We start from the raw sequence: 22,827 nt of genomic DNA, 5'->3' as shown, positions 1-22,827 counted from the left end.
CCGGGGGAATTTGATCTTAGAACGTAGCGGCAGACGAAATACCTATTTCTTTATTACCTTCAAGGGCTAAACACAGAGGGGACAAACAAGGACAGACAAACGGATTAAGTCGATTATATCGACCCCAGTGCGTAACTGGTACTTAATTTATCGACCCCGAAAGGATGAAAGGCAAAGTCGACCTCCGCGGAATTCGAACTCAGAACGAAATACCATTAAGCATTCCGTCTAACGTGTTATCGGTTCTGCCAGTTTGACACCTTATTAAAATAAGTTTGTATTAACAACATACAGTGATACCGCGCAGTACGAGTTCAATTCGTCCCATGGCCGAACTCGTCTTACGATTTACTCGTCTTACAAATCAATTCTCCCCATTTAAATTAACTAAATTATAATTAATTCGTCCCAGCCCCCCCCCCCCCCAAATCACTCAAAAACATATTTTTATGGGTTTTAAAGCAGAAAAGTTGTAGTTACAAATAAAATGACAATTATAAAAAAAAAAGAGATTGCAAAAGAAATATGTAAACTGGCTTTATTAACTGAATTACCTTAAAGATGGGACGATTTGTGTACTCGTACAGCGGGTTTCCGCTCGTACTGCGGGTTTCCGCTCAAACTTCAAGACAAAAACTGAAGCAGTCCAATATTAGCTTCAGATGTGTTAATGAAACGAAATAGCTTTAACCAGAAACTCAAACCGCATCACAATCATGACAACTCTTGAGATGATTTGTGGTGACCGGAAGCAATAAAAACCGATACTTCATTAAAGAATGGTCGCATGATATTCCTAAGTAGGCAGAGATTGAAGCTGGTAGAGTTTTTTTATTCGAAGAGAAACGCATGATATTCAGGCGTTGCTAAGAAAGAACATTTGCAACATCCGTGAGAGGCAGACAGCGGTTAGGTCCGAAATCATCCCCCTCTCTCTCTCTCTCTCTCTCTCTCTCTCTCTCTCTTCCCCCTCTCTCTCTCTATCTATCTATCTATCTATCTATCTATCTAACCTAAATGCAGACCTATCGATCGTTTTGTTTCAAATTTTTACACAATAAATATCTGCCGTAATCGTTTCATTAATAAATGACAACTCAAATGGATTATACCGACGCAATCCCACCAAACACTAACCAACACTTTTCTTGTGTGGAGGTCATATTTGGATTGTGGCTTAGCCGGTTCGCCTTCACTAAACCATTGTCCACATCGTTTAACATTCTCGCAAAAGATCCACCTTTTATTAGCACTTAGCAGTCTGCCCCAAAATGGCAAACTGCGTTCCTGAGACTCTACAAGAGTGTAGTTGTCCGCAAGTGCAGCTTCCCCATTTTTAATACATAGATATCGTCAGTAAGTCGTAAATCCGAAAAAGAAGCACACTCTAAGTTGTAGAGCACTAGAGTATATTAGACCAACAAGTCCAGGGCCTAAAGAAACGTTGTAAAGCTAAGGGTCTTATGGACGTGGAACCCAGAGTAAACCAATAAACCAGTCATATCTATCTATCTATCTATCTATCTATCTATCTATCTATCTATCTATCTATCTATCTATCTATCTATCTATCTATCTATCTATCGCTATATGTGTGTGTGTAGGCGCAATGGCCCAGTGGTTAGGGCAGCGGACTGTCGGTCGTAGGATCGCGGTTTCGATTCCCAGACCAGGCGTTGTGAGTGTTTATTGAGCGAAAACACCTAAAGCCCCACGAGGCTCCGGCAGTGGGTGGTGGCGTTCTCTGTTGCACTCTTCCGCCACAACTTTCTTCTCATTCTTTCTTCTGTTGGCCTGCTCGCTTAGCCAGCGTGGTGGCGTCATTTCAAGGCTAAAACAATGCAAAGCGCATTGTGACCAGCGATGTGTAGCAACATCTGATAGCCTGAATTGAGTGGCGTGGCGATGTAGTATCGGAAAGGCCAAGGCGTAGACACAAACACGGTTTTCCTAAAACCTGATCACTAGGACGGCGGTCATGGGTGCGAGCAGCAGCGAAGACGACAGCAAAGCCTTCAGATAAGTGGCTATTTACGCCCCGACGAGAGCCAGACAGCCGATTTCTTTAGACATCGAGAGATGTTCCTCGGGAGAATTCGTTATTAGTGCAAGTGGGTAACTGGAATGGAATTTTGGACGCATGCAATGATTATGTTGAAGTAGCCGACGGGAGTGTTTGGAGTAAAAGCCTTGCAGATCTTCTCAAGTGCTTCCAACTGTCTAAAAGGCTTACTTCTCCCCCTTGATATCCTTAAAGCACTAATTAAGCCTTGGTCAAAATCACAAAAGTATTGCCCTATCAATGGCCAAGCTTTTAATAAAATCGCTTTCTAGATTACTGGAACACGTAATAGTGGTGACGGCGGCGGTTCAGCCCCATTTAAAACCTGTTGTTTCTCATTGGAACATTTGCCAATTAAACTGTTCCCTTGTAGTAACAGTGTTACTTTTGTTATTGTTGTTGTTGTAGTTTAGCCCCCAGGCAAGCCTTGATCGAGCAGATTAGTGATCAAAAACCTTCCAAGTACAGCCATTACCTCTTTTCAAGTCTAACTAGAAGTACATTGGACTCATGTATCGTTATTTTCTTCTTGTTTGTTTTTTTAAGACACGGTAGGTGCTTAACTTGAAGGAATTTGGCTCTTACTCCAAGTAGGTCGAGCATTCACGTTGTGACAACCTGATTGGTTCATCTTAAGCATGTAATTTCTAAGGGAAGTCGACTGAGACTGGAAGGGGTCGCTATCCAACACAAAATGCTTTCAGCTAGATTTTGTACCGACCCTAATCCTAACTGTGGTTGTAACCTGACTCCACTGTAAAGGCTATTAGTGTGTGGGGTGGGGGAGAATCCCACGGGACAGGGTTCTGCCAAGTCGCCGTTAGATGCGTTGCAGACGTTGACTTAAGACAGAAAAGAGGGCTACATTGAATCGCTACATTTCCATATTAATGCAAGTTATTTTTATCACTTGAAATATAATACCCTAGAATAGTTTCTTTATTAATTCCTCCCTCATCGTTTACCCGAAGGAATGCGAAGGGCTTTTTCGATTTCCTGTCTAGAGTAGTATGCTCGTCTGACTTGTCATTTAAACTATAAAAAAAAAAGGGGGAAAGGGGGTTTCGTATCACATCCCCAAGTTCCTTTTCGTTACATTCCCTAAGATGTCTTGTTTCTCTTTTTCAAGTCGAACGCGATAGGCCCTTTACCTTTGCTGCGTTTGTGACGATTGGAGTTCCCGCTTAAATTAATTAGGTGCTGACGAAGCGCCGAGACGGTGACATACAGATCCCGAATTCTGACGCTGAATGAAAGAGGCTTCACGCCTAAATATTTTTCTGGTCGAAATCCCTCTCACTGCATAATCAGACTTAATGCTTTAATATTTGCTTTTCCCTAATCTTACGAACACCTATAATCCAGTTTAGTGTGACTAACTCGGATATTTTCGGTTTGAACGGCAGTTTTTTTCTAGCGGTGTCATATGAAATTGTCGCCCATAATTATGACCCTAGAATCGATCTATTGCATTTCAATCTCTTTTAGGGTTAGGGTTCGGGTTAGGGGTGGGGTATCTTTTTTTCTTCACAAATGTAAATAAACCCAATCTGTTTCTTAAACGAGGGACATATTCATACGGCACAGAATGCTTTTTAACTCAATAGACGTCACTGATTGGTTGAAGAAAAACAACAAATATCTTACAAACTATAGAATTTTCTCAATAAAGCCAAGAGAAAAAGATATTTTATAAACACATTCTACCAGTATACTGCCGTTCAAACCGAAAAGATCCAATAACTCCTCAAATACATCGATTTCAAATGTTGGCACAAGGCCTGAAATTTCGCGGCGGCGGGGGGGGGGGGGGGGATTAAGTCGATTACATCGACTCCAGTGCAGAACTGGTACTTATTTTATCGATTCGCGGTAGGATGAAAGGCAAAGTCGACTTCGGCGGAATTTGAACTCAGAACGTAGCGACGAACGAAATGCCTATTTCTTTACTATCCACAAGGGGCTAAACACAGAGAGGACAAACAAGGACAGACAAACGGATTAAGTCGATTATATCGACCCCAGTGCGTAACTGGTACTTATTTAATCGACCCCGAAAGGATGAAAGGCAAAGTCGACCTCGGCGGAATTTGAACTCAGAACGTAACGGCAGACGAAATACCACTAAGCATTTCGTCTGGGGCGCTAACGTTTCTGTCAGCTCGCCGCCTTTAACTCCTCAAATATATTAAAATAATGCGAGAAAGAAAGAAAGAAAGAAAGAAAGAAAGAAAGGAAGAAGGAAGGAAGGAAGGAAGACAGACAGACAGACAGACAGACAGACAGACAGACAGACAGACAGACAGACAGAAAGAAAGAAAGAAAGAAAGAAAGAAATAAAGAAATAAAGAAAGAACTCTTGCATGCACTTTCTGACACTGGCCTACATTACTTTTTCTTTCGTTGTAAATTCTTTTGGGTGAGAATTACCTTTCAATGTATTGCGTCTGCACTTTTTAACGCTTGCATTATTCGTCTTGTCAAAAGTAAATGGACACGGCTTCGTCGTTCGCTTTCAGATTTTCCCCTCCAGCGTTGCATTGACCACACGGTTTTTGTTCCACCTTAAAAAAATAGTTTGTTTATTTATATTGCTTTAAATTAATCATGCAATATCTTGTAGTTTAGAGATGTCGATGGTGAGATGGTTTAGTTTTAGAATGTCATTGTAGGATTTGTGTAAGAGGCTGGATCTGGTCACATTCAAAATAAAACGGGTTAAATATTTACGCCGGACATGGCCGGTTTGAATACTAAAGAGTTCTGTTATATTTGCTGATTTGTCTTAAGAAAGAAAAATTCGGTCGATACCGTCATAAATAAAATTATAAAGTAGCAGACGATTGCAGCAGACGATTGCAGCAGACGATTGCAGCAGACGATTTTCTCACATAAATACAATCATGTGAAAGCGTTACGGAGTATTGTGTGTAACCTGTCTGAGATATTTGCATAACGTGTGGGATTTCTTTCCCAAGAATGCAGAGAAATTATGTCGGTCTGCATAATTGCTTCTCAGAAGATAATGTTTCTTTATTAGGCTGAGACCGCAGCGAAAGCTTCGCTCAAGCTATCTTTCAATTGTAATAATTTTACTATTTTATTTTACTATTTTACTCGTTTCAGTCATTTGACTGTAGCCATGCTGGAGCACCGCCTTTAGTCGAGCAAATCGACCCCGGGACTTATCTTTGTAAGCCAGTACTTATTCTATCGGTCTCTTTTGCCGAACCGCTAAGTTACGGTGACGTAAATACACCAGCATCGGTTGTCATGCAATGCTAGGGGGACAAACACAGACACACAAACACACACACACATACATACATATATATATATATATATATATTATATATATATATATATATATATATATATATAAAATATATACGACAGGCTTTTTCAGTTTCCGTCTACCAAATCCACTCACAAGGCATTGGTCGGCCCGGGGCTATAGCAGAAGACACTTGCCCAAGGTGCCACGCAGTGGGACTGAACCCGGAACCATGTGGTTGGTTAGCAAGCTACTTACCACACACCCACTCCTGCGCCTATTGTCCATAATTTTATTCTTAATGCAAACCCTTTGTGGCTAATAAATAAATCATTATTATTATTGTTTGAGACAGCGAGCTGGCAGAATCGTTAGCACGTCGGGCGAAATGTTTACCGGCATTCCGTTTGTCTTCAGCACATGACCTTGCAGGTGGGGCCCAGTTAGAATTTTCTTCAGGTTGAGTAGCCCATCCCGCTCAAAAGGTCCCTGAATAAGGGTTGTTTAAGGATGTTGAAAGAACCACCCATGTTTCCAGAGGTGAATTATTCAAACCCCAAAGAATCCCTCTCAACACATGGCTATGATGCTCCCCCACTACTTCTGCTCGTGATCAGGGATGCACATATCGTCAGCCACTAAGGGACATGCTCAACTGGTTACGGTCAAACAACTGACAAGCAATTCTGTGATATTGAGCAGAATGTTTGCTGTAGCCCATCTTTTATACCAAGACAAAACAATGTACATGATAACACTTCCAATCAGTTAAGATCAGAAGCCACGAGAGCCACTGCCTGGTACTGCATCAGGGCATGCCACGAGAGCCACTGCCTGGTACTGCATATTATTATTATTATTATTATTATTATTATTATTATTATTATTATTATTATTATTATTAGCCCCTTCTTTCAGTTCTGTTTCCATTTCTTGCCGAGTGTCTTACCGACGGCGATGAAACGCACTGTATACATTGGTAGACCAATAAAATAACTACAGCAGATTGTTCGTTTACAAAGTCATGTGATAGAAAGAAAGAAAAAGGAAAGAAGAGAAAAAATTTTTTTTATTTAAATAGGAGGAAAAATGAAAAAAAAAGGAAAATAAAGGTTGAAGAAAAAGAAAATTCACATCGAAAATGTTCCGAGTACGTGTGACGTATAAGAACTATCTTTTGCATCTCTTGCATGGATGGTAAGCCAGGGATCGTCCTCGAAGAATTTTCAGTTCCCTTTTTGATCATTCCATGTGCTCCTATAACCACAGGTATTGTAATCGTCTTTAGATGCCACGTTTTTTCGATTTCAGTCAGCAAATTTTTACATTTTCTGAGCTTTTCGAATTCTTTTGCCGAGATAGCTAACTTTTTGCTAAAATCTGGGACCAATATTATAGGCTTATATGTGTGTGCGCGATTACGAGAGAGAGAGAGAGAGAGGGAGTCGAGAGAAGAGAGAGAGAGAGAGAGAGAGATAGAGAAGAGAGAGAGAGAGAGACGTTTTTAATACATCTGGAATGTATAAAAGCTATATAAAACTAAATGAAATATATAAATTGGTAACGGCAACCAACATCGCATATATATATATATATATATATATATATATATATATATATATATCTCATATATATACTCATATATATATATATATTATATATATATATATATACCGAGTAAACACATAAATGTGAAACAAGGTGGAAAAAAAGAGTACTCAAATCCAGTGGTAGAGTAATATGCTTTATTTTAAGCAGCAGAAAATTCAACAAAATCTGTTACTCTGAGTTTCTCGTTGCCGTTCATCAGACAGTTTTTGCTAGAATGGAACATATATATTAATTCAATCTATACTCTTACAAACGCTACACCTTTAAAAAGAAATGTGACTTGTTTGATTGGCCCTTTAGAAAAACGTTTTTTTCTAAAGGCCAATCAAACAAGTCCTTCTTTTTAAAGGTGTAGCGTTTGTAAGAGTATAGATTGAATTATATATATGTTCCATTTAGCAAAAATGTCTGATGAACGGCAACGAGAAACTCAGAGTAACAGATTTGTTGAATTTTCTGCTGCTTAAAATAAAGTATATATATATATATATATATATATATATATATATATATATATATATTCTATATAAACGGCAGTTTTCTGTGCGTGTTTCTGTGTGTCTGTTTTTCTCGTACCCTCACCCTGACCCGGCTTTCAACCGATTCTGATGAAACTTGACACACACATAGCCCAATGTCATAATTTCAAAACTAAGCGCAGCGAAAATTTTGAAAAGTTCCCCCAGTTCTGAAAAAAATCGATAAATTCGACATGGGGTCGAGAATAAAAAAAAACAAACCACAGACTGTCTAGGGGACGCAACTCAACCATTTTTTACTCTCAAAAAAAATTTACCATCATTTTTTTTCATTTTTTGCTATTTTTTGGCTATAACTCTCTAAAAATGCTTTATAGTTATTCCCTTACAAACGAGCACCCGGACGACGCGGCGATACTGCTAGTAATTCATAAATGAGGGCAAAGGAAAAACATTTCTAATGCCAATATACCGAAAAATTTCTATTTGGCATTAGAAATTTTTCCTTTGCCCTCATTTATGAATTGTTTATAAATTTAACCGTTAAAGGTATTTTTTAATATGCTGGCCATTGATAAAAATTTTTTTTCGAAAATATTTTTTTTCGAAAAGAATTTTATCCTCACATTTGATATATATACATATATATATATACACTCGTATATATTATATATATATATATATATATATATATATATATATATATATATAATATATAATATAATATATATATATATATATATTATATATATATAGATTATATATATATATATGTATATTCATATATAATATATACTGAGTATAGGGTAAGGTATGAGCATTTATAGAACACGTATCCTATAGAAACTCAACAAGTAATTAAAGATGGAGAAAAGAAGGTGTTAAAAGTTTTATGAAATTTTAATCCATGCATACGATCGTTTCGACCGGTAATATTAACATGTAAGAAACATGGAAAAAATTAAGAATTAATTTAATTATAATTATAATTAAGTTAATTGCATATTACCGTTCTCCTCAGTGCGAAAGGAGAATACATCAAAACGAATACACTAGAATATTGTATTGTTACAGAAGACTTGATGGAGTGAGTGTCATGTTTGGATATTCATAATATGATTATGAAAGATGAAAGATAAAAAACATGCCCAGGTAGTTTTGAGTCTAGTTGTGTATGAGCTCTAACTCATATATATATATATATATGAGTATATATATAGAAGGACCAGCTTCTGCAACAGCCTGGGTTTCAAGGGCCCACAGTTTTTTAATATTCTCCCAAAGAGTCTGAGGAACTTGCACAAAGTAGATGTAGCGGTTTTTAAATCAAAGCTGGACATCTTCCTGTCGAGAGTCCCAGATGAACCTACCTCACGGCAAGAGGTGCAAATGAGAGCAACTATGTCAAACTCCATTCTTCACCAAGTGCCACATATTAGACGAGGTTCTTCGCAATAACAGTGTAGCACAAACGGCGGTACATCAGCATGGCCGCAGCTCTGAGGTGAACTAGAGAAGGAAAAAATCTATATATACGTATGTATGTAAATATATATATATATATATATATATATATATATAATATATAATATATATATAATATATATATATATATATATATATATATATATATATAATATATATATATATATAATATATATATATATATATATAAGCACATATTTATATAAGCGTGTGTATGGATGTGTAGATTTTTCACTTGGTTGCACAATTTTTAAATAACGATTCAAATGCATTAGGTATAAAAACAAATTCGACATAGTTACATCTGCCGTTCTATGTAACCTAATCCATGCGGCATATTCATTCTTGTCGAGTGTGGAAAGAAAACAAACCGGCTTTGTAAAATGGCGGTAACGAAAAATATTAATGTCGTGAAAGATATTTTGCCATCTGTTCGTAATTAGTAAGGGTCCAGAGTACTTTAGGGTGTCGGTAACAAGGGTGTATTTCTGAATCTTTAGTTTTGAGGAAAACATTTCGTATACTTCAGTATAGTTCAGTAGTGCGGGGTTGACAATGTATATTGCTATTTCGATAGGTTTTAGGATGTCAAATAACTTTCCAAGAAATATCAATCGATGTACTGAAGCCTTTTTTCATATTTCCAAATAAAGTTAGGCGCGGGAGTGGCTGTGTGCTAAGTAGCTTGCTAGCCAACCACATGGTTCCGGGTTCAGTCCCACTGCGTGGCATCTTGGGCAAGTGTCTTCTGCTATAGCCCCGGGCCGACCAATGCCTTGTGAGTGGATTTGGTAGACAGAAACTAAAAGAAGCCCGTCGTATATATGTGTATATATATATATGCATGTGTGTGTTTGTGTGTCAGTGTTTGTCCCCTCAGCATCGCTTGACAACCGATGCTGGTGTGTTTACGTCCCCGTCACTTAGCGGTTCGGCAAAAGAGATCGATAGAATAAGTACTGGGCTTACAAAAGAATAAGTCCCGGGGTCGAGTTGCTCGATTAAAAAGGCGGTGCTCCAGCTTGGCCGCAGTCAAAATGACTGAAACAAGTAAAAGAGAGTAAAAGAGAGAGTAAGAGTATTTATTTCGTTGTCTGCTTTAAACTATGCTTTGGAATTCGTATTGATTGCCTTGATGTGTTAATATGTATGTATGTATGTTCGTCTGGATCACCGTTATTATCTCCCTTTCTCTCAACTTCTTTCATCCTGCCATTTTATCATGTCGAACCATTAATCCCTACATATTTTTTCTCTCTCCGTTTTTTTCCCTTCTCCATCCTTTCTGACGAAGAGCGTAAGCTCGAAACGTCAAAGACTTTTCCAGTCTTCCTTAGCGTTAAACTAATATGCCTGTTTTTTTTTCTGTTCCTTCACTCATCTTCGTTTCTTGTTTTCTGTAAATATGAACTGTGTGTGTGTGTGTGTGTGTTGTGTGTGTGTGTACATACATACGAGTTCTGATCAAAAAGTATCGGGACTGTCCCTACAAAAAGAAAACTACAACACATTGGTATTTACTCGAATATATAAGCTCACTCTTTTACAATGAATATCTTTATATTATTTATTTCAGCGGCAGAATGGGAAAAACACGCGGAAGAAACACTGAACGATATTCTGAATCGAGTCCCTGTAAAACAAAGAGCCAAGAACATCATTTTATTTATCGGCGACGGCATGGGGTTGCCAACGATAGCAGCTGCTCGAATCCTCAAGGGCCAGTTGAAAGGAAAATATGAAATCCCTTTGGCTTTTGAAAAATTCCCATACACAGCCTTAAGCAAGGTTAGAGTTGTCAATAATTTCTTTTTTATTTCCGTTTTACTTTCAAATTTATTTATTACAATAGTAATAAGTATTTTCTGGTATATACGGGCTTCTTTTTATTTCTGTCTACCAAATCCACTCACAAGGTTTTCGTCGGCTTAAGGCTATTATAGAAAACACTCGCCCAAGGTGCCACACAGTGGGACTGAACCCGGAATCATTCGGTTGAGAAGCCAGCTTGTTGCTACACAGCCACATCTGCCTCTAATTGTTGATTCCCCTTCCTATGTGGAACTGGTCTTAATTGCTGTTTGATACTGAAAACGCATCCTCTGCAGGGCTGATATTTTTGATTAATCAAGAATTTATGTCGTATATTATTTGAAAGACTGGCGTTTGTCTAATTTGTATTAAATGACCAGATACGAAACTATGCAAATATTTGAACTTGCTATTGTATTAAATGACCAGATACGAAACTATGCAAATATGTGAACTTGCAATTGTATTAAATGACCAGATACGAAACTATGCAAATATTTGAACTTGCAATTGTATTAAATGACCAGATACGAAACTATGCAAATATTTGAACTTGCAATTGTATTAAATGAACAGATACAAAACTATGCAAATATTTGAACTTGCAATTGTATTAAATGACCAGATACGAAACTATGCAAATATTTGAACTTGCAATTGTATTAAATGAACAGATACGAAACTATGCAAATATTTGAACTTGCAATTGTATTAAATGACCAGATACGAACTATTGCAAATATTGAACTTGCAATTGTAATTAAATGAACAGATACGAAACTATGCAAATATTTGAACTTGCAATTGTATTAAATGAACAGATACGAAACTATGCAAATATTTGAACTTGCAATTGTATTAAATGACCAGATACGAAACTATGCAAATATTTGAACTTGCAATTGTATTCAATGAACAGATACGAAACTATGCAAATATTTGAACTTGAAATTGTATTAAATGAACAGATACGAAACTATGCAAATATTTGAACTTGCTATTGTATTAAATGAACAGATACGAAACTATGCAAATATTTGAACTTGCTATTGTATTAAATGAACAGATACGAAACTATGCAAATATTTGAACATCCAATTGTCGGCTGACCTTTGACCCTTTTTTTTTTTTGCAGACCCATTCGGCAGACCGTCAAGTTGCTGATTCCGCTTCAACTGCAACTGCCTATTTAGGGGGCGTTAAAACCAATTTCGGGATGTCGGGAATGGCTGCCCCTTATCCGTTTGGAAAATGTGGCAACGACAGTGAATACGAAAAGAACAAAGTGGATTCCATTCTGACGTTGGCACACAAAGCTGGTACGGATTATTCCATATATCATCGGTGTCGTCGTCGTCGTCGTCGTCGTCGTCGTCGTCATCATCATCATCACCACCACCACCACCATCACCACCACCATCATCATCATCACCACCACCATCACCATCATCATCATCATCATCATCATCATCATCATCACCACCACCACCACAACCACCACCACCATCATCATCATCATTTTCATCATCATTATCATCATCATCATCATCACCACCACCACCACCATCACCATCATCATCATCATCACCACCACCACCACAACCACCACCACCACCACCATCATCATCATCACCACCACCACCACCATCACCATCATCATCATCATCACCACCACCACCACAACCACAACCACCACCACCACCACCATCATCATCATCATCATTTTCATCATCATCATCATCATCATCATCACCATCACCACCACAACCACCACCACCACCACCATCATCATCATCATCATTTTCATCATCATCATCATCATCATCATCATCATCCCACTACCAACAACCACCACCACCACCACCATCATCAAGCATCATCATTTTCATCATCATCATCATCATCATCATCATCACCACCACCACCACCACCACCACCACCATCATCATCATCACCACCACCACCACCATCACCATCATCATCATCATCATCACCACCACCACCACCATCACCATCATCATCATCATCATCATCATCATCATCACCACCACCACCACCACCACCACCACCACCACCATCATCATCATCATCATTTTCATCATCATTATCATCATCATCATCATTTAACGTCTGATTTCCATGCCGGCATGGGTTGGAAGGCATGACAGGGGCCACCCCCAGATTCTATATATCTGTTTTGGCTTGGTTTCTACAGCTGGATGCCTTTTCTAACGCCAGCCACTTCACAGAGTGTATTGGGTGCTTTTCATGTGGCACCAGCACCCACGCCAATACCTTTTATGTGGCATCATGGTTTTAGGATCTCAATTCTGTTGTGGTGGGCAGAACTTCTTCCCTACAGCACCGCATTACACATCTCAGTTCCCCCGTCATCTCCTTCCTTAGGTTCAGCGTTTTGGGATCGGTTTTCAATACTTCGTCCCATGTCGTCCTGGGGTCTCCCCGCTTTCACAACTCCTCTCCACTTCAAGTGATCGCAACTTCATTATGCAACTATAATCTTATCCATCTATCCCTTTTTCTCACCTCCTATTTCTTGGAGGATCGTTGGAGCAGAGTCCTCTGGTACCTCCTTCACGAGAGGAGAAGCAACCATCAGACTTCCTGGCAGGATTCCAAACTGTGGCCAACTGAGATTATCGATGTTATCCAACCATCTTGTTCTTGATCTCCCCCCCCCCCTACACCTCCTGAGATTATCGATGTTATTGTAACAGGGATGAAGGTCTGAGGAACACTTGAGAGGTGTCTGTCTTATCCTGTTACATTCAATTGTGTCGAAAGGAAAACCAAAACTTCGACTATCTTCAACAGCAATAAATAATACTTTATTTTGTCTGGATTCGCAAATAAAATATAAGCACATAAATTTTCTTGAGGGCGAAACCGGTAGCCAAGTCCATAAAACTATTCACAATAGTTAACTTGTGTGAGCCAAAATGCTGTCTCCGTTCCCGCGTAGAAGGGAGCTTCTCTACGTGTTAGGTTTTCCTTGAGAGAAGGTTGAGTCGTGTCTACTCGATAGGGCTGCAGCTACAAAAAGACCGATCTAGCGGGAAAAACTTTCTGTTGGCAGTTTTCTGCGCAAGCGCATGAGGGAACTTCCGGCGGCCTACCAGAAGTAATCCAACTCTGCACATGCGTGCTAAAAGCTTCCAAAATAGCGTCACTACATTATCCAACCATCTTGTTCTTGGTCCCCTCCTACGCCTCGTACTGGTTGGCTCGGCTTGAAGGAGTTATCTTATCATTGTTTCCTATGACTTTCTGATTGCCGGTCTGTAAAACCGAAACTGTAACCTCTCAATGCAGAGAAGTCGCAGATCGAACTGGATAGACTCCGCTATCCAGTAACTTCACTTTAGAGGGAAACCCATTTTGGCCCCTTGTATTCAAGATTATACTCTTTGGGTTAAAACCCGGCATTCATGAGTGTAATGAGGATCAGCACGTAAACCAAATTGCAGACAGAGCATTTCAATCGTCCTGCTGCCCACCACTCGTGAATGCGACCCCGAAACATTTAAACTTCTCCGTTCGTCTCAAAGATGTTTCACTAACTTTCACAATGCACCGGAAATACTTTCCAGAGAGAACCAAGACCCCAGTCTTCGCAGCATTTATTGTTTATTCTCTTCTATTTATTGTTTATTATTAATACGTTTTTTTTTTTTTTGTTAACACCTACATTTGTTAATTTCAATTAACAGGTAAATCGACAGGTATTGTGTCGACATGCCGACTTACGCATGCGTCTCCTTCGGCATGTTATGCTCACACAGCAGACAGAGACTGGGAGTCAGACGCCGACATGGTCGGTGTGAAAGGGGGATGTTCCGATATTGCCAAACAACTTATCGATGACAATAAATATATACAGGTATGTTTGTTTTGTTTTTATGGCTTTTTATTAGAAAATTTGTGCATATTTTTAACACACACACACACACACACACATATATATATATATATAAAAGGAAATGAAGAAAATGCTGACAAAATAATTTAAGTAATTTAATTAGGTGAAAGTTCTTTTTACCGGTTGCGCATTTGTTATGCTTAAAAAGAACTTTCACCTAATTAAATTACTTAAATTACTTAAATTATTTTGTCAGCATTTTCTTCATTTCCTTTTTTATATATCACAACTCGTGTTCCACATCTCCTTTTTTAAATATATATATATATATATATTTCTTTATTGCCCACAAGGGGTTGAACATAGAGGGGACAAACAAAGGGATTAAGTCGATTACATCGACCCCAGTGCGTAACTGGTACTTTATTTAATTAAGGCGGCGAGCTGGCAGAAACGTTAGCACGCTGGGTGAAATGCTTAGCGGTATTTCGTTTGCGGTTACGTTCTGAGCTCAAATTCCGTCGAGGTCGACTTTGCCTTTCATCCTTTCGGGGTCGGTAAATTAAGTACCAGTTACGCACTGGGGTCGATGTAATCGACTTAATACCTATGTCTGTCCTTGTTTGTCCCCTCTATGTTTAGCCCCTTGTGGGTAATAAAGAAATAGGTACTTTATTTATTGACCCCGAAAGGATGAAAGGCAAAGTCGACCTCGGCGGAATTTGAACTCAGAACTTAGCGGCATACGAAATACTGCTAAGCATTTCGCCCAGCGTGCTAACAATTCTGCCAGCTCGCCCGCCTTTGGCATACCATATCTTTGATCTTTCTTGGCCAGAATTTCCACGAAGTTCCCAATGGATCATTCTTGTCATATTGTCATGTCGCCTTTTGTATTCACGTTATGCCAATTTCAGGTACTCACTAACAATGTGCCATACTGTTGCACCCCTCTCGCGATGCATTTATCGCTCTCGGTTGTTTTAGGAATTCTGCACTTTACATAATTTGTCCAATATTATTATTAAACTACTCTTTTACTCTTTTACTTTTACTGTTTTATCATTTGTTTTTGTCAGGTGATGATGGGCGGTGGAAGGTATAAATTCTTGCCACGCGATTACATGGATCCAGAAAAAAAAGAGACCATCACTTCTGGACGCTTGGACAAACGGAATTTACCTGAGGTAAGTTAATGCTTTGGGACATGCATACACGCACACCCACGCACGCACACACATACACACACACTCTCTCACTCTCTCTCTCTCTCATTCATTTATACAACAATTTGTTAAAAAGAAGTTATCCAGCAGAAAAGTGCCGTCTATATATATATATATATATATATATATATATATATATATTCAGTCATTTGACTGTGGTCATGCTGGAGCACCGCCTTTAGTCGAGCAAATCGACCCCGGGACTTATTCTTTGCAAGCCTAGTACTTATTCTATCGGTCTCTTTTGCCGAACCGCTAAGTGACGGGGACGTAAACACACCGGCATCGGTTGTCAAGCAATGCTAGGGGGACAAACAGACACACAAACACATACACACACACATATATATATATACATATATACGACAGGCTTCTTTCAGTTTCCGTCTACCAAATCCACTCACAAGGCAGTGGTCGGCCCGGGGCTATAGCAGAAGACACTTGCCCAAGATGTCACGCAGTGGGACTGAACCCAGAACCATGTGGTTGGTTAGCAAGCTACTTACCACACAGCCAATTCTTTTATTCTTTTACTTGTTATTATTATTATTATTATTATTATTATTATATTATTATTATTATTATTCAAAAGCTATTACATGTTAGTCAAATTATCAAGGATGTTGTCTTGAGGTTTGGTAACAACACGTCTCCTCAAAAACAAGCATATTTCTCAGGATCCTTGGTGTTGTCATTATTGAATTCATAAAGCAAAATATGCCAAATAGGCTCTTTTGTCACTTCCACTATAGCTTTGGAAAAATAACTGTTAAAATCGAACTGCACTCTTGAAAACATGTACTAAGAATAAGGACAAGGTAAAATTACTACCTGCTTTTACAGAAATTTGTTGCAGGTAGTTTATTATCCTGTTACCCCTCTAAATTTTCATAATCATCATTGTTCGACCGTGGTCGAGACAATGGAATTTACCATGCTACGCCAGATTTCATGGTCCATCATGGCATTACGGAGGTCCTGTTGCTGGATGCCTGTATCCCTGGAGATTACATCAGGGTAGGAGAGTATGCGCCATCTGGCATTGCGAGTAGATGGCTTCCAGAGGAGGAGAGTAGAAATTACCTCTTTTTCAGCTCTACAACAATGTCCAGCAAACTGGACTCTCTACCTTTCACAAGAGATGACACAGGTGGTAGTTTCCCATGTATTTGCATTTTGGTTGGATGGCACTTCCACGAGAGATTTTGAGCTCTCATAAGGAGGCGAGTGTAGGTTCCATCCAACCGCCTCTCAAGCTTCTTTGATAACGTCCAGGTTTCTGAGCCATATAGTAGAATTGGTTCGACTGTGGCTTTGAAGATTTCAAGTTTGAAGTCTCTACTTAGATTTGATGACCAGATCTTATGCATGTCATAACTTTTAGGACATGCAATTAAAAAAAAAAAAAACCTGCATTATTTATGGGATGACTTAATAATATTTCAACTTCCTTTTTTTTTGTTGTTTCCAGGAATGGGAGAAAGAAAAAAAAGACAAAAACTTGAAATACAAATATGTCTGGAATAAGGGTCAGTTTGATGCAATCGATCCCAAAGAAACAGATTATGTACTCGGTAAGACATTATGTTGTTGTTCTGGTTGTTGTCATCGTTGTAGGTGTTCATGGTCTTGCGTAATAGATCCTCACCTGTGAGCTCAACTTGTATGAGACCTTCATGTTTTAAAATTATTATAACACCTTTCAATAGTTATTGAATTTCTCTCTCTCTCACTCTATCTATCTACCTATCTATCTATCTGTCTATCTATCTATCTATCTGTCTGTCTGTCTATCCATCTATCTAACTGTCTATCTATCTATATATCTATCTATCTATCTATATCTATCTATCTATCTGTCTATCTATCTATCTATCTATCTATCTATCTATCTATCTATCTATCTATCTATCTGTCTATCTATCTATCTATCTATCTATCTATCTATCTATCTATCTATCTATCTATCTATCCTTCTATCTATCTATCTATCTATCTATCTATCTGTCTATCTATCTATCTATCTATCTATCTATCTCTATCTATCTATCTATCTATCTATCTATCTATCTATCTATCTGTCTATCTATCTGTCTATCTGTCTATCTATCTATCTATATAAATATACTCTTTTACTCTTTTACTTGTTTCAGTCATTTGACTGTGGCCATGCTGGAGCACCGCCTTTAATCGAGCAACTCGACCCCAGGACTTATCCTTTTGTAAGCCCAGTACTTATTCTATCGGTCTCTTTTGCCGAACCGCTAAGTAACAGGGACATAAACACACCAGCATCGGTTGTCAAGCAATGCTAGGGGGACAAACACAGACACACAAACACACACACACATATATATATATATAAATATATATATATATAATATATATATATATATATATATATATATATATATATATATATATATACATACGACAGGCTTCTTTCAGTTTCCGTCTACCAAATCCACTCACAGGGCATTGGTCAGCCCGGGGCTATAGCAGAAGACACTTGCCCAAGATGCCATGCAGTGGGACTGAACCCGGAACCATGTGGTTGGTAAGCAAGCTACTTACCACACGTGTACTTTTCTTGTGTTACAAATAAATTGATGCTAAAACGAGAAATTCATGTATATTCTTTTTACCATTAAATAAATGTTAACTCTTTGCCTGTTGTCTCTGTAGGTCTGTTTGAACCAAGCCACATGCAATTTGATCTGGATCGTGACACGTCAGCAGCTGGTGAACCTTCTCTGGCCGAAATGGTCGAGAAAGCCATTAAAATTCTCAAGAAAAACAAGAACGGATTTTTCTTATTTGTTGAAGGTTTGTGCATTTATTTAAAGAATTTGATGGATTTGAATTGCAAACTGCAAAACTAAACATTGCACTTCTTCTTCCAATGTTGCAATGGATTGGTTTTGAAGCCAGTAGTTCCTGGTAATTACTCACTCTCTCTTTACTCTTTTACCATCTTTCATTTCAGGCGGCAAAATTGACTCAGCTCACCACGATACTCTGGCAAAGAAAGCTTTATACGAAGCGCTGGGTCTTGATAAAGCTGTGGAAACAGCTTTGAAACTGGTTGATTTGAAGGAGACCTTAGTTATAGCCACGGCTGACCATTCCATCTCGTTTCAAACCTTAGGATATGGAACCCGAAATAACTCCATTTTAGGTCAGTTGCATGAGTTTACCTTTCTTTTCTTTTACTCGTTTCAGTCATTTGACTGCGGCCATGCTGGAGCACCACCTTTAGTCGAGCAAATCGACCCCGGGACTTATTCTTTTTGTAAGCCCAGTGTTTATTCTATCGGTCTCTTTTGCCGAACCGCTAAGTAACGGGGACATAAACACACCAGCATCAGTTGTCAAGCAATGCTACGGGGACAAACACAGACACACAAACACACACACACATATATATATATATACATACATATATACGACAGGCTTCTTTCAGTTTCCGTCTACCAAATCCACTCACAAGGCAGTGGTCGGCCCGGGGCTATAGCAGAAGACACTTGCCCAAGGTACCACGCAGTGGGACTGAACCCTGAACCATGTGGTTGGTTAGCAAGCTACTTACCACACAGCCACACCTGCACCTGGTTTTTTTTTCTTCTTTTTTTTTATTTCCCTTAATACTGTATATTATCTTTTTAGCTTTTAGTTTCACCTGTTTTGGTTATTGGTCCACGACCATGCTGGGGCACCACTTTCAAACAAATTGCCACCAGCAGTTTTTTTAATATTTTTCTTTGTTAAGTCTGGTACTTGATCTATCAATCTCTTCAACCAAACCACTGAGTTATGGGGGACATAAACAAACCAGCATAGCAGTGGAGTTTGGACTCAGGACGTAAAGACGGATGAAATGCCACAAAGCATTTTGCCTGGTGTGCTAACGCCAGCTTTTGGCCTTCATAATAATAATAATAATATAATAATAATAATAACTAATTTCTGACTGCTTTTCTTTTTAATTAGGTTTGGTCGACAGAATAGCCTGGGGAGGTGCAAGTGATAATATGCCATACGCCAGTTTGGTCTATTCTTCTGGCCCCAACCATCCAGCTGGGCGTAAAAATTTGACCAATGTTGCAATAGGTAAGAAACTCATCACATTTCTGTATTTTATAATGAATTTCTGTGGAGGCGCAATGGCCCAGTGGTTAAGGCAGCAGACTCGCGATCGTAGGATCGCGGTTTCGATTCCCAGACTGGGCGTTGTGAGTGTTTATTCAGCAAAAACACCTAAAGCTCCACGAGGCTCCGGCACGGGGTGGCGGCGATCCCTGCTGTACTCTTTCGCCACAACTTTCTCTTTCTTCTCGCTTAGCCAGCGGGGTGGTGTCATTTGAAGGCTAAAACAATGCAAAGCGCATTGTGACCAGCGGTGTGTAGCAACATCTGATAGCCTGGTCGGCGACGTGGTCACGTGATAATGAATTTCTATGTTTTTCGTTTATAGTGTGTGTGTGTGTGTTCATGTGTGCCTCTGTGTGTGTGCATGTGTGCCTCTGTGTGTGTGCATGTGTGCCTCTGTGTGTGTGCATGTGTGCCTCTGTGTGTGTGCATGTGTGCCTCTGTGTGTGTGCATGTGTGCCTCTGTGTGTGTGCATGTGTGCCTCTGTGTGTGTGCATGTGTGCCTCTGTGTGTGTGCATGTGTGCCTCTGTGTGTGTGCATGTGTGCCTCTTGTGTGTGCATGTGTGCCTCTGTGTGTGTGCATGTGTGTGCCTCTGTGTGTGTGCATGTGTGCCTCTGTGTGTGTGCATGTGTGCCTCTGTGTGTGTGCATGTGTGCCTCTGTGTGTGTGCATGTGTGCCTCTGTGTGTGTGCATGTGTGCCTCTGTGTGTGTGCATGTGTGCCTCTGTGTGTGTGCATGTGTGCCTCTGTGTGTGTGCATGTGTGCCTCTGTGTGTGTACATGTGTGCCTCTGTGTGTGTGCATGTGTGCCTCTGTGTGTGTGCATGTGCCTCTGTGTGCCTCTGTATGTGTTTGTTCTCCACTCAAAACCACCGAACCTTAAGCAATGAAACTGTTGTCATTTCCTCAGCTAACAAATCATACCCTGGTTTTACACCTTTGAAGATAAAAATTTTCCTACTTCAAAAACAGGTAAGAGTCAGGGACAGGCAAGGCACACAGCTGCAAAACATTGCTTCATTAATATACTCATCTAACCCATGCCAGCACGAAAAAAAAAATGGAAAAATGGAATAAAATGAATGAACTGTGTGTTGTGTCCTTGTAAATAATTGTTGTTATTGTTGTTGCTTTGAATAAGAGAACCCCTTACTTGAAAAACCAGTGAAGCTTAGTAACAGGAAAGGCACCCAGCTATAAAACAATGGCTCGATAATATACTGATCTAACCCATGCTAGTATGAAAAAACAGATGTAAGAAATGAAACCATAAAAGTAATCCTTTGTATTAGTGTCGCTTTTAGTATTTATTAAACTATTTCTTTGTTTCTTTCAGATGCTGACAACTATTTACCCCAGGTCGGTGTACCTTTGAACTACAGTAGCCACACAGGGGAAGATGTGGCTATTTATAGTATCGGACCATGGGCACACCTCTTTCAAGGCTCCATGGAGCAAACAAACATCCATCATTTTATGGCCTACGCTGCTTGCCTCGGCAATTATGACTATGCAGCAAAGGCAGAAAATTGCAAAGGTGTAAACGCAGCCACTTCCCTGCTCCCCAATCAACTTATTTTTTGGGTGGCACTAATTTCTCTTTTTAATTTGTTTGTCACCTTTGATTGGCTTGGATGAATTCACCGAAGCCATTCACATCGTCAGTGTCAATCTATACAATTGCATAACGTATATTTGGATGAGTGAAAGGATGTGAGAGTGTCTAAGTGTATATGTATACGCCCGTATGTATGTGTGTGTGTGTAATATTCACACGTTTTGTACTCTCTATCTATCTATCTATCTTTCTATCTATCTTATTCCTTTATTGCCCACAAGAAGCTAAACGTAGAGGGGACAGACAAGGACAGACAAAGGGATTAAGTTGAGTAGATCGCCCCCAGTGTGTAACTGGTACTTAATTTTTCGACTGCGAAAGGATGAAAGGCAAAGTCGACCTTCTTCCCCTTTTTTTTTCCCCTTTTTTCCTCTTTTTTCATTTCTCTTTTCTTTTGTTCCTTTTCCTTTTCTTTTTATTCTTTTTATTTTTTATTTTATTTATTTTTTTTTTTGTTCTTTTCTTCCCTTTTACGATCCCTCTTGATCGAAAACCTACGCCCCCCCCCTTTTTTTTTTTGTTTTTTTTTTCATCCCCCAAAAGAAAAGCTCTACCTTGTAACTTCTCCCATCTGTGTGCAGCCCTGTGTGGCCAATAAAGAAACTTATCTTGTATAACATATCTCTGTGTAAGACCTTGTAACTTACAATGGCCTTGCTTAATCTAAGCAATGCGTAAAGGGTTAACCAACTCATAATATATACCGTGTATGTATGTGTTTAGTGTTTAGGTGTAAGCATAACATGTTCTGTGGTGGAATAATAACAACAACAACAACATTTTCTTTGCCCTGAGCGGTTCTCTCACCTTGAGGGAAATTTCTCCCTCCCTTCTACTTCTTAGCAAACTCTTTTTCTTTCCGCCTCTTACTCTGAAAGCAACTGTAGATGGCAGCACCAACAGTTGCCAATTAAATTCAATCATTATAATGTTCCCCAGGTAATCAGCCAATGTAGCTCCACCCTTTTCATACCTATTTCTTTATTGCCCGCAAGGGGCTAAACACAGAGAGGACAAACAAGGACAGACAAACGGATTAAGTCGATTATATCGACCCCAGTGCGTAACTGGTACTTAACCCTTTAGTGTTCGCATTATTCTGCCAAAATTAATGCTTCTTCATCCACATTGTTTTGAACTAATCCTGCATTATCTTGTAGTTATGAGATTTTGATGAAGTAGCTGTTAATTTTTAAAACGATATTGTAGGGTTGGTGTGAGAGACCAG

At 39.1% G+C, this 22,827-nt stretch overlaps 1 protein-coding gene across 2 annotated transcripts in view; it reads left to right on the top strand.

Moving 5' to 3' along the window:
* The window catches only part of LOC115224332 (alkaline phosphatase-like), a 30,721-nt gene extending 8,889 nt beyond the window's left edge, over window positions 1-21,832 (top strand). Inside the window, exons 2-10 of one of the 2 annotated variants that reach the window (XM_029795200.2) lie at window positions 10,488-10,699; window positions 11,859-12,042; window positions 14,455-14,624; window positions 15,683-15,790; window positions 17,301-17,403; window positions 18,515-18,655; window positions 18,816-19,007; window positions 19,820-19,939; window positions 21,318-21,832. In XM_029795200.2, the coding sequence (XP_029651060.2) occupies window positions 10,488-10,699; window positions 11,859-12,042; window positions 14,455-14,624; window positions 15,683-15,790; window positions 17,301-17,403; window positions 18,515-18,655; window positions 18,816-19,007; window positions 19,820-19,939; window positions 21,318-21,619 (1,532 nt within the window). In that variant the 3' untranslated portion in view covers window positions 21,620-21,832. Of the gene's footprint in view, window positions 1-10,487; window positions 10,700-11,858; window positions 12,043-14,454; window positions 14,625-15,682; window positions 15,791-17,300; window positions 17,404-18,514; window positions 18,656-18,815; window positions 19,008-19,819; window positions 19,969-20,969; window positions 21,032-21,317 lie in introns of those variants that run through there. The other variant, XM_036513312.1, reaches the window with a different exon arrangement.
* The last annotated feature ends 995 nt before the right edge of the window (window positions 21,833-22,827 follow it).

The sequence above is a fragment of the Octopus sinensis genome, linkage group LG25 (genome assembly GCF_006345805.1).
Source record: "Octopus sinensis linkage group LG25, ASM634580v1, whole genome shotgun sequence".
NCBI classification, from domain to species: domain Eukaryota; kingdom Metazoa; phylum Mollusca; class Cephalopoda; order Octopoda; family Octopodidae; genus Octopus; species Octopus sinensis.
The sequence above is the reverse complement of the archived record's forward strand: the minus strand, read 5'-3'. Positions and strand labels throughout refer to the sequence as shown.